Genomic DNA, 12,324 nt, shown 5'->3' on the forward strand with positions numbered 1-12,324 from the left:
ATCACAGTGAATACAAATAGAAAAGTCTTTCCAGGTAAAAAAAAATCTCATGTTAAATATAGAAAAAGAAGAAACAGACCCCAAGTATTAAGGTTCACAGAATCCTGATATTTTTGAGAGAAGCTCAATAATTTTAAATATTTCTCTGCTTCCTAGTGAAGGAAATCCCAATCTAATAAATTTCTTGGTGTCCACACCTGCTATAAATCATTAACTTAACGAAGGTTTGTTATCCTTTTAGTGGGGAAATGGTACCTACTCATTATCATCATAATCTGAGCTCTATAACCACTAGGAATGGTTTAACTACTTGGATATTGCTGCTTCTAAGCTTTTGCAACGAACAACCCTAGGAAACACATTTTTTTTTTCTTAAGGTGAAATAATTTGATAAATACTTTTAAGAGAAAAAAAAAGTCATGTGTCAATGCTGACATTTCCTATTGACGTTTTAGACTGGAGTTTTTCTTAACATCTTTAATCTTACACAACTCTTACGCTAAAGTAAAAATCTTGATTACTAATGACATTTATTTATGCATCTATTAGTTATATTAACTATAATTATAATTATAAATTTCAATTATTTCCAATTAAATGTATCAGAATTTTTCACAATATACATATAAATATTACCTATACATATATAACTGCTTTAAATTAACAAAATCAACATTACCACTAACATCCTGGTTACATCATCTTGGATACTAATATTTATATATAGTATAGATTTATGTATATGTGTTATGTTAATTATAATTAGTTACATATAACGTGCATCTATATACACACATATACAGCCATGTGTCACTTAACGATAAGGATACATTCTGAGAAATTAGTTGTTGGGCAATTTTGTCATTGTGTGAACATCATAGAGTGCACTTACACATAGACAGTACAGCCTACTACTTATCTAGGCTATATAGCATGGCCTATTGGTCCTAAGCTACCAACCTGTAAAGCATGTTACTGTACTGAACACCGTAGGCAATTATAACACAATGTTAAGTATCTGTGTATCGAAACACAGAAAAGGTACAGTAAAAACACAGTATTATAATTTTATGGAACCACTGTCATACATGTGATCAGTCATAACCAGCAGTGATGACTGTACAGAAAACTGTAAAAAGACCACCAATAGGCTGGGCTCAGTGGCTCACGCCTGTAATCCCAGCACTTTGGGAGGCCGAGGTGGGTGGATCACCTGAGGTCAGGAGTTTGAGGCTAGCCTGACCAACATGGTGAAACCCCATCTCTGCTAAAAATACAAAAATTAGCTGGGCGTGTGCCTGTAACCTCAGCTACTCGGGAGGCTGAGGTAGGAGAATCACTTGAATCCAGGAGGTGGAGGTTGCAGTGAGCCGACATCATGCCACTGCACTCCAGCCTGGGCAACAGATGGAGACTTCATCTCAAAAATAATAATAATAAGAAGAAAAGACCACTAATAAAACCAACAATGAGACAAGTGGCTCTTTCTGTGCTAGGGGACATACTACATTAGGAATGTACAGGTAAAATACTGTCTCTTAAAGTCACCAGAAATAATAATTCTTGGTGGAATTATACCAAAATTTTATATATATTAAAATCACTTATTTTGTTTTTTGGGGGGAAGAGCAAATTTTTTCTCCCTTTGAATTGCTTTTAGTACATAAAAAGATTTACATGGCTCCCCTAAAATTGCTCTTCTTTCTCAGGTTTCTTCTACTTCTCCTTGCTTTTTTACTCTTTTAAATGGCACAAAATGCAAAACACAAAATAAACACTATACCTGATGGTATATTTCACTGGGATTTCATTATATTCATAAGGTAAACTAACAAAAGGTAATATCCTTATTACGGTAACTCCATACCTAAGAACATGGTATCTCTTTTTTTGTTCAAGTTTAATTTTTTTATTTCAGGGGTATTTAAACACATTATTTCTGCACATTTATTAAGTTTAATCTTAAGTGTTTTATTTGTTTGTTGGTTTTATAGATGGAGTCTATGTTGCCTAGGCTGGAGTGCAGTGGCTACTCACAGACAGGAATAATTGGGACTACAGATGTGTGTCACAACACCCAGCTTAAGTATTTTTCATACAGTTTTTGTAAATGTATTCTTCTTCCTTTATGTGACATATGTTACAGATCAATTCCTTTATCTCTATTTTTAAAATATCCTGGGATTATGATGGGGATTGCACTAAATTTTAGACAAATTTTGAGATAATTTATATCTTAAAAATACTGTCGTAACTGATTTAAAGAAGATCTAAACACAACCTTTTACGGTTTTCTGTGTAAAGGTCTCCTACAACTTTTTTCAGATTTAATCTGATGTATATAGATGGTTTTCATGTTTATAAATGGTACGTTTATAAAATCCAATTTTCTACTTACTTGTAAGGAGAAATACAATTGATTTCTATGTGTGAACAAGTATCCAACGACCTTGTTGAAATGACATAAATTTCAAAAGTTCACACTTAGGTAATTTGGGGTTTTCTACATACAAATCATGTCATCTGTAAATCACAGTTTTATATTTTTTTCCAATCTCTTTTTTCCCCTGCCTAAATGCATCTCCTAGCCAATAGTTTTGGTATGGTGAGCTTTCTCCATATATTTCCAAATGTTGGGAGAAAGTTTTCAATATTTATTATAGGGTTTCTGCAGGTAACAATTAGGTTATAAAAGTTTCATTCTCTTCCTAGCTTGCTAAAAGCTTTTAAAATCATGAATGGGTTTTGATTATCAAGAGCTTTTTCTGCATCCATAAAAATTATTACCTGATTTTTTTTCTCTAATTATATCAATGTAGTGAATCACACATTGAAATGCTAAGTCAATTTGCGATTCTGGAACTAAAATCAATGTAGTCATGTTGTTTTATCCTCTGTAAGTATTACTGAGATTCGACTACCTAAAATGTTAAGATTTTTACATTTATTTTCATTCAAAAATATTAACCTATAATACTGCTTTTGTATAATGCCCTTGTTAGGCTGTTATAAAAATTAAAATAGGCTCATAAAATAAGGCAAAGAAGTTAAACTTTTTCTATTTCCTGTTAGATGCTAAGTATTATTTATTCTTTAAATGTTTGGAAAAACTTACCAGTGAAGCCACATGGGTCTGAATTTCTAAATGAAAAGGTTTATAATTACAGATTCACTTTCTTTTCTAGATATTGGCTTGTGCAGATCTATTTGTGTGCGTACATGCCAGTTTGGTTTTTTTTTTTTCTCCCAAGGAATTTGACTAAAACTTCAAATTTACTTGCTTTGAGCTTTCCATACCATCTCCCTTATTAGCATGTTTAAAATGTTTGCTGGATTGTAGTAGTGAATCCTTTTTCATTCCCGATACTGATTGTGTGACATGTTTTGTTTTTGATTATCTTTGATAGGTTTATCAATTTTCTTAGTCTTTTCTGAGACTCAACCTTGTCCTTTGTCAATCCTCATTATTCTAAGTTTGCTTTTATGCCACTGATATTTATTTTTATATTGATCCTTACTATTTCTTGGCTTGTGATTTCTATTCATATGCTGCTCTTTAATTTCTTGACATGAATACTTTACTTACTGTCAGCCTTTGCTCTTATAGCACTAGGGCTTAAATTTCACAACAAGAAAGGCTTACGCTGAATTCTACACATTTTAATAGGTCGTATTTATTCATTTAAAATATTTTCTAATTTTCTAAGTAATTCTTCTTTTACAAGCGATTTAGAGCATACGCCTGAATTTCAGAAGTTGTAATTTTTTTCTAGCTGTGTTTTTATAATTGGTTTTTAAATTAATTTCATGGTGGTCAGAAACTATAAAATTTTAACTACTGAAATTTTGAGACTTGCTTTATGTCCCAGCATATGGTCAAATTTAAAAAACATTCCATATGCACTTGAAAAGTAGGTGTACTCTGTTGTTGATAGGTGTAGTGTTCCCTGTATGTCTCTTAGGTAAAATGTGTACATGATGAGGTTCAAATCCTCAATATCCTTACTGACTCATGGTGGTTGCTTTGTCAGTTACTTTAGAGGTATATTAAAATCTCCCGGCCAGGCAAAGCGGCTCACGCCTGTTAATCCCAGCACTTTGGGAGGTCGAGGCAAAAGGATCACCTCAGGACAGGAGTTCAAAACCAGCCTGGCCAACATGGCGAAACTCTGTCTCTACTAAAAATACAAAAATTAGCTGGGCGTGGTGGCGCACACCTGTAATCCCAGCTACTTGGGAGGCTGAGGGAGGAGAATCACTTAAGCCTGGGAGGCAGAGGTTGCAGTGAGCTGAGATTGTGCCACTGCACTCCAGCCTAGATGACACAGCAAAACTCCATCACAAAAATAAAAATAAAAATCTCCCAGTGTGATTGTGGGTTTGTCTAATTCTGGTTTTACTAAGGACAATTTTTGTTTTATATATTTTGAAGGCATGTAAAGCTTCAGGATTGGGTAACCTTGATACAATTAACCTTTTATCACTATATAGCACCATTCTTACATTAAATAATGCTTCTTGCCTAAAAGTATACTTTGGGCCAGGCATGGTGGCTCACACCTGTAAGTCCAACACTTGGGAGGTTGAGGTGGGAGGACTGCTTGAGGTCAAGAGTTCGAAATCAGCCTGTGAAACATAGCACGGCTGTCTCTACAACAACAACAACAACAACAACAACAACAAAAATAGCTGGGTATGGTGGGGTGCATCTGTAATCCCAGCTACTTGAGAGGCTGAGGAGAGAGGCTCACTTGAGCCCAGGAGTTCAAGGCTGCGGTGAGCTATCGCACCACCGCACTCTACTCTGGGCAAGGCTCTGTTTCTTTAAAAAAAAAAAAAAGAAGAAGTTAAAACAAGGAGATTACTTTATAATGTGTCAGATTAAGATGACTAACTTATCAAGTGATCAAGAATGTGTTCAGTAACAGACATTTCCAATCACCAGTGGAGTTATTCAAATCTGTACCAAATTCAAATTTGACCAGGCACTTTTAACAATTCTGAAAAATTTCACCTATTTTGGATTGTTTTCTCCTATAACTCATAAAGCATTTAAAATTATACCAATCATCAGTAAATTTAAATTTTTGAAATTTAAAAATTACAGCCATAAATATATATATTTGATGTGACTTTTTATTTTATATACTTGTTTTTCTGAAATACTGAAGATTAAATTGGAGATATAATGCTTCTTGACCCCAAAATATGTCAACATGTATCTGCTAACAATAAGGACTTTGTCTTACAGAACCACAGTATGGTTATCAAACTCAGGGAATTTGATATTATCCAATCTGTAGTCCATATTTTGAATTCATCAATTGCACCAACAATGTCATTTATAGCTATGCCTATGATTTCTCCTTTTCTTCCTCCTCATATGAAAATATTACATAAAGTATATAAAACAAGCACTAAAACAGGATGTATAACACTGAAGTAAAAGCAGTATTTGTTTTGCATATAGTATGAGAAATACAAAATACAACTAAAAAGTGAGAAAATCAATACTGCCTGGGCAGTTTTCTTGCCATGTTCCTCAAGACACACATTTAAAAGAAAGAATTCTGAGGCTCTAATAGGAATCCCATATATTCAGTGCTTAAAGAAAATAAATTTGAAACAATACATACTTCATCCTTGAACAAACTTGAATTCAAGAAACATTCACTGAATACTTACTATGCAGGCAGCACTCTGCAATACTCTCAGAGATACAAGTGGAATAAGACATAATCTTTGCCCTGTAAGAGCTTAAAATCCAGTTGCTCACATAAAATTAGGGATAGTGAGTTCATGGTTATATAGATGATCCAGTTTAGGAAAGAGAAAACAAACTATTTGAAAATATCAATCTGACTATAGCACCATGAAATGGAAAAGTAGTTTAGTTTTGAGCCCTTACATTAAAATGCTTCATTAAGAATTCAATTTCTCTTCTTGACAGTTCAAATCTAATCAGATGACATGGTCATCTACATGAGACTCTAGTAGGACAATGAGTCCACTCCGTATATGCTGTTTTCTAGTCAGGTCATCTTAGAACAAGGTAAAAGCAAGCTGTGTTCTTGATTCTTCTAATACTTAAAAAAAAAAAAAAAAAAAAAAATTCTAAAGTTACATGAACTACTTAGCTCTTTTAAGAAAAAATAAAGAATTATTCCTTAAATACACCGTTAAATAAAAACTTATCTCAAATAATTAAAAAGTGAAAATATTAACACCATTTCTTACTTGCATCTAATTGTATGTCTTTTTACTTTTCTCTACTTCATTCTCTCTAGTCTAGGGCACAGACTATAGAATTCAAAGTTTATTGAAAAAGTAAAATTGAATGGGAAAGAAGAAATCACTTGAGGCTGGGTGTGGTGACTCATGCCTGTAATCTCAGCACTTTGGGAGGCCCAGGCGGATGGATCACCTGAGGTCAGGAGTTCGAGATCAGCTTGGCCAACATGGTGAAACCCCCATCGCTACTAAAAAATAGAAAAACTAGCTGGGCATGGTGCCAGGTGCCTGTAATCCCAGCTACTCAGGAGGCTAGGGCAGGAGAACTGCTTAAACCCAGGAGGTGGAGGTTGCAGTGAGCCAAGATCGCACCATTGCACTCCAGCCTGGGCACCAATGAAACTGTGTCTCAAAAAAAAAAAAAAAAAAAATCACTTGAAAGCTCATGGTCCCCTTTTAAAACTTTTAATTTTCTGGTAGAAGGGGTAAAAAAAAATACCAAATCTGCAAATTATATATAAATGTATCATGTTTCACACACTCTTGAGGATCAAAAAAAGTCTGAATAGACAGAAATAGATAAACCTGGTAGACGGTTCTGATGCTACTTGATAAAATCTCTAAAAGGTCATAGTAATAAAACCTCCTTAAGGGTTTAAAGCCTACTACATTTAAAGTTAAAACTGAAGCATATCAAAAACAATTCAGCATTCTTTAAAGTTCTTACCACAATCATTTCTGAAGGCTCTAATACAAGACAATCACATCCTCTTTTTCCTCCAAACTGCTTACCAAAACTATAAAAACAGAAAAACAATTTCTTTAGCAAAGGTTATTAATAAAATATATCAATATAGGAAAAAAAACAAACAACAAAAAAAGCCCTGAGATGTTATCCAAGAAATTCTGATCCTGTCACTTATATTAAGATTTTCTAAAAAAGAAAGAAAAAAAAAGAAACCTTTCCTCTTAATTGCCCAGACATAACTGATCTCAATACTATATGAAAATTCTTTTTAAACTTCTGCCTTTATCCCTAAAATTAGTTACAAAAGATACCTGTCTAATCTCAAATTTTTAACATCTGTCAATATATGTTGAACAAAGAAAAAAAATACACTTAGTAAAAATCTAATAAAAGTGATAACCTGATTAGGCAATTTAATAAAAGCAAATTATTATAATCTTTTGGGAGCAGTATTAAGACAACAGATATTAAAAATAAAAAAACTTAAAAAATATTCACACTTGAGTAGTCTCTTGGCATCCAACTGGGATTGGTTCCAGAATCCCCAAGGATACAAAAATCTACCAGTGCTCAAGCGCCTAACATAAAATGATGTAGCATTTGCATATAACCTATGTGCATCCTTCCATATGCTTTAAATCAACTTGAGATTTTTAATAATACCTAATACAGGGGAAATGCTACATAAATAGTTGTTATACTTTATTGCTTAGGGAATAATGACAAGTAAAACAAGTCTATATATGCTTAGTAGAGATGCAACCCTCCATTTTTTTTTTTCCAGGATCAGCAGTTGCTTGAATTAATGGACGTGAAACCCACAGATATGAAGTGCCAACTACATATAAAGAAATGTAGTTAGATACAAAGATGACTTCTTAAAAGAAAGTGTTGGAGTCACAGCTCTTTGGAAAAAACTAAGGCTGGACCAGTACTAAAAGAAAATGTTTTTTACATTCTTGGTCTCAGAAAGATTTCTCAGCATATCAAAAAAGAAAGCAACCACAGAGAAAAAGATAGGTTTTCATTTTAAAAGATAATCTGAATTTTTTTAATGAAGAATAAAAAAAAAACCCTGTCAACTATACCAAGACACAAATAACTTACATATGAAATATAAAGAGTGCACTTAAAATAATGATAAAGCAACCAAAAGTATTATCATATATGAAAATTTAGTGCCAGTGTCAGTTAGTAAATAAAACATATAAATATTACTCCAAAATAACCAAACGGAAAAAGAAATTAATCATTCAAACAAAATACCAAAAAAATCTAATAAATAAGTCATTTATAAAGAAAATTATACAACTTCATTGACGGGCTAGAAACAAGGCTTAAAGTAACACAGCTATACTTTTATGGGAAGGCTAAATATTTAAAAATGTCAATTTCCCAAAGTATAAGGTTCTATACAAATAATAGTTAATAACAAAATTCCAATCAAAATCCAAACAAAGTAACTTTTGAACATAACCAAAAAATCACTTATGTTTTTTCTTTGAGACAGCGTCTCACTCTGTGATCACCCAGGCTGCAGTGCAGTGGTGCAATCACGGCTCACTGTAGCCTCGACGTCCCTGGGCTCAGGTGATCTTCCCCTATCAGCCCCAAGTAGCTGGGACTACAGGCATGCACTACCATGCCTGGAAAATTTTTTAAATTTTTTGTAGAGATGGGTTTCGTCATTTTCACTATGCGGGTCTTGAACTCCTGGGCTCAAGCAATCCACCCACCTTGGCCTCCCAAAGTGCTAGGATTACAGGCATGAGCCACTGCACCAGGCCTCACTTGTTTTTTCTTAAGCAGAAGATCTTTATCTTTTGTTTCCCCAAATTCTTGTATCACCTAATACATTTAAAAAAGCAAATCTGTAAAAGTTTGCTTTCATGCAAGTTGTAATAACAGGGACTGGGTTAACTCTCCCACCTGAGGACAAAAACAGAAAACAAAACAAAATATATAAAACAACAATTTCAAGACACCAAAAAGAAGGCAGGGCGGGGCTGTAATTCCAGGGGGAGGAAACAAAAAACTAAGATGACTCTTGCAATACACCATTTTACCACCTACAGGCAAGAGAAGCATAACACAGCATGATAGTTTTGCTGAGTTGAAAAGCTAAGCGTTTTGGGGTGTGGATGACAGGGGAAAGATGCTTAGAATTTGCAAGGCAGTGTTCCGGAAAAGAGGGAGCAGCAAAGAGAAAGGGGGAGAGAGAGAACAACATTGTGCACAAGAGTATGCATGAGCGTTTGTGTGCATATATGCTTTGAAGAAAGGTCCTCTTGAGTCTTTGGGTACTGTGGATATGTGAGAACAAACCTAAGAGTCACAGAGGAAAGACGACATAATACATGGGGTACTAGGTAGGGTCCTCAGGAATGTATTTCCTTAGTAACAAAATAAATTAATCCCACACTAAACTGCTGAACTTGTGCAAACACATTTAAAAGATAAAGCTCAGAATAATCAAATAGATTCCAATTAGCTAGATTATACGTTAGAACAAAACCCAGTACCACCAAAAGAGATGGAAAAGCTGGAACCCAGTGACATAAAATTCACAATGACATCAATAAAGAAACAAGCAACAACAACAAACCAGGCATGCAAAGAAACAGGAAAATATGATCCATAACCAAGAGAAAAAAACAACCAATAAAAACAGACCCAGAACAATCAGAAGTATAGAAATCAACAGACAACAATATTCTAACAGCTATTTCTATGTATGTTTCATATGTTAAAGTAATGATAAATATGAACACAACAGAGAGATATGAAAAAGACCTAATGCAATGTTCTATCAAATTACATACGCAGACACATAAGGTCTGTCTGTTCCATTTATCAGTAATGGTAAAATTGGTGAGTAGCTTCAGACAGTGTCAACTTGACCCACCATTTATAAAGATTCCTCTCAATTTTCCATCTATTAGTTTTAGCATTTTTTTAACAGTATGTAGATTGAAAGCGTTATTAGGGCTATTAAAATATATATTTTATATTTTGATCATTCTTTCTGAATTTATTAGCTGGGGGGCACTAATATAAAGAAAAACTCTCAACTATTTCAGTTCCTAGAACTACTGTTTATATGAAGTGAATTCACTGTATATAAAGTGAATCCTATAAAAAAGCTTCAGAAATATATTAATTTAGCAAGATTTAATAATACAAGCGCAATACCCAAAAATCAATTGTTTTATTGTATATTAGCAACAATCAGAAAATAAAATCTTTTGACTCCATTAAAAATAGAATAAAAATGATACATTTACCAAAATACATACAAGACTTCTACAAAGCTACAAATTTAAAAACTACGAAACATTGCTGAGAAAAATTGAAGAAGACCTGATTAAAAAGAGATATATCTCGTTTATGGATTAAAATGGCAATTCTCTCCAAAGTGTTCTACAGATTCAATACAATCACAATAAAAATCCCAGAAAGTCGTCTTGGAGGACTGACATAATGATCCTAAAATTTACATGGAATTGTAAAGAGCCTAAAATAGCTAAAACAACTTTGGAAAATAAGAACAAAGTTGAAATATTTATAATATCAGATTCTGACACACTATGAAAGTTAGAATACTCAAGACAATGTGGTATTTGATCAACTTATAGACCAATAAAACAGGACAGAGAAAACAAAAGGAGACCCATAAATACGTGTTCAACTGATTTTTGGCAAAGGTACCAAAGGAATTCAATGGAGAAAGATAATCTTTCCTATAAATGGTGGGAAACAACCAGATATCAATACAGAGGAAACAAAGGCAGTGGGGAATGGAGCTCTTAATAAACACCATAAACAAAAATTAATTATAAGTGGATCAGAGCCAGGCATAGTGGCTCACACCTGTAATTCCAGCACTTTGGGAGGCAGAGGCTAGCAGATAGCTTGAGCTCAGGAGTTCCAGACCAGCCTGGCCAACATGGCGAAACCTCATCTCTACAAAAAACACAAAAATCAGCCAGGCATGATGGCACATGCCTATAGTCCCAGTTACTCGGAAGATTGAGGCAGGAGGATCACTTGTGCCTGGGAGGTCCAGGCTGCAGTGGGCCATGAGCATGCCACTGCACTCCAGCCTGGGTGACAGAATGAGACTCTGTCTCAATAAAGAAAAAAAAAAAGGATCAGGGATACAAATTTAAAAATTAAAACTAAAATATAATAACAATAAAATTTTTGTACATGCCCTATATCAGAAAGTTCCCTTCTGTATGTGTAGTTTGTTCAAATACTTTATCCTGAATGAGTTTTAGATTTTTCCCAGATGCGTTTTTTTCCTGCATTTATTGAAAGGATCATGTGGTTTTTGCCTATTATTTTAATAAAGTATATTGTATTAAATTATTTACAAATGCCAAACCAACCTTCCATTCCTGGGATAATCCCAACTTGGTCATGGTATAAAATACTTTAAATATAAACCAGGATTCTGTTTTCTGTTATTTTGTTAACAATTTCCGCATGTATATTCATGAGGAATAATAATCCAGAATTTTCTTTTCTTGTGATTTTTGCCTAGTATTGGTAGCAGTAATACTGGACTAATAGAAATGAGCTGAAAGCATTTTCTCTACCCCTACCCTAATACAAAGTCTTTTGGAATGTATGTAATAATGCTTATGTTTGAAAACATTCAGCTATAAAGTTATCTGGGCCTAGACTTCTCTCTGTACTCAAAGTTTCTTTTTCTTTTCTTTTTTTTTTTTTTTTGAGCCTTTTTCTGTAATGTATGTCTTTGCAAGATTTGCCCAATTTATTGATAGCAAGTTGATCATAAATTTCCTTTGTAGGCTGGGCGTGGTGGCTCACACCTATAATCCCAGCACTTTGGGAAGCCGAGGCAGGTGGATCACCTGAGGTCAGGAGTTCAAGACCAGCCTGGCCAACATGATGAAACTCCGTCTCTACCAAAAATACAAAAATTATCTGGGTGTGGTGGTATGCACCTGTAATCTCAGCTACTCAGGAGGCTGAGGCAGGAGAATCGCTTGAACCCAGGAGGCGGAGTTTGCAGTGAGTCAAGCTCATCATGCCATTGCACTCCAGCCTGGGCGATAAGAGTAAAACTCTGTCTCAAAAAAAAAAGTAATATTTTAAATTTCTTTAGGATGGTAATGTCCCCTCTTTTATGCCTGATTTTGGAAATTTGTATCTTTTTTTTTTCATGGTCAGTCTAACTCAAAGTTTATCAAGTTTTGTTAACCTTTTGAAAGAACCAACTTTTTGTTTCAATGATGTTTCTCTATTATTTTTCTTGTGTTTATTTCATTGATTTCCACTTGAATCTTCCTTGAGCTTGCTTTTGAGTATACTCTGTT

General features: G+C 34.0%; 1 protein-coding gene across 4 annotated transcripts in view; it reads right to left on the minus strand.

Annotated features, from left to right (window-relative positions):
* RAPGEF6 (Rap guanine nucleotide exchange factor 6) overlaps positions 1-12,324 on the minus strand; it is a 219,539-nt gene that overhangs the window by 131,541 nt on the left and 75,674 nt on the right. For all 4 annotated transcript variants that reach the window (XM_003259922.3, XM_003259924.3, XM_003259923.3 and 1 more), the window contains exon 5: positions 6,959-7,028. In XM_003259922.3, coding sequence (XP_003259970.1) covers positions 6,959-7,028 — 70 coding nt within the window. The remainder of the gene's footprint in view (positions 1-6,958; positions 7,029-12,324) is intronic.

Source organism: Nomascus leucogenys, chromosome 2 (genome assembly GCF_006542625.1).
Source record: "Nomascus leucogenys isolate Asia chromosome 2, Asia_NLE_v1, whole genome shotgun sequence".
NCBI lineage: Eukaryota > Metazoa > Chordata > Mammalia > Primates > Hylobatidae > Nomascus > Nomascus leucogenys.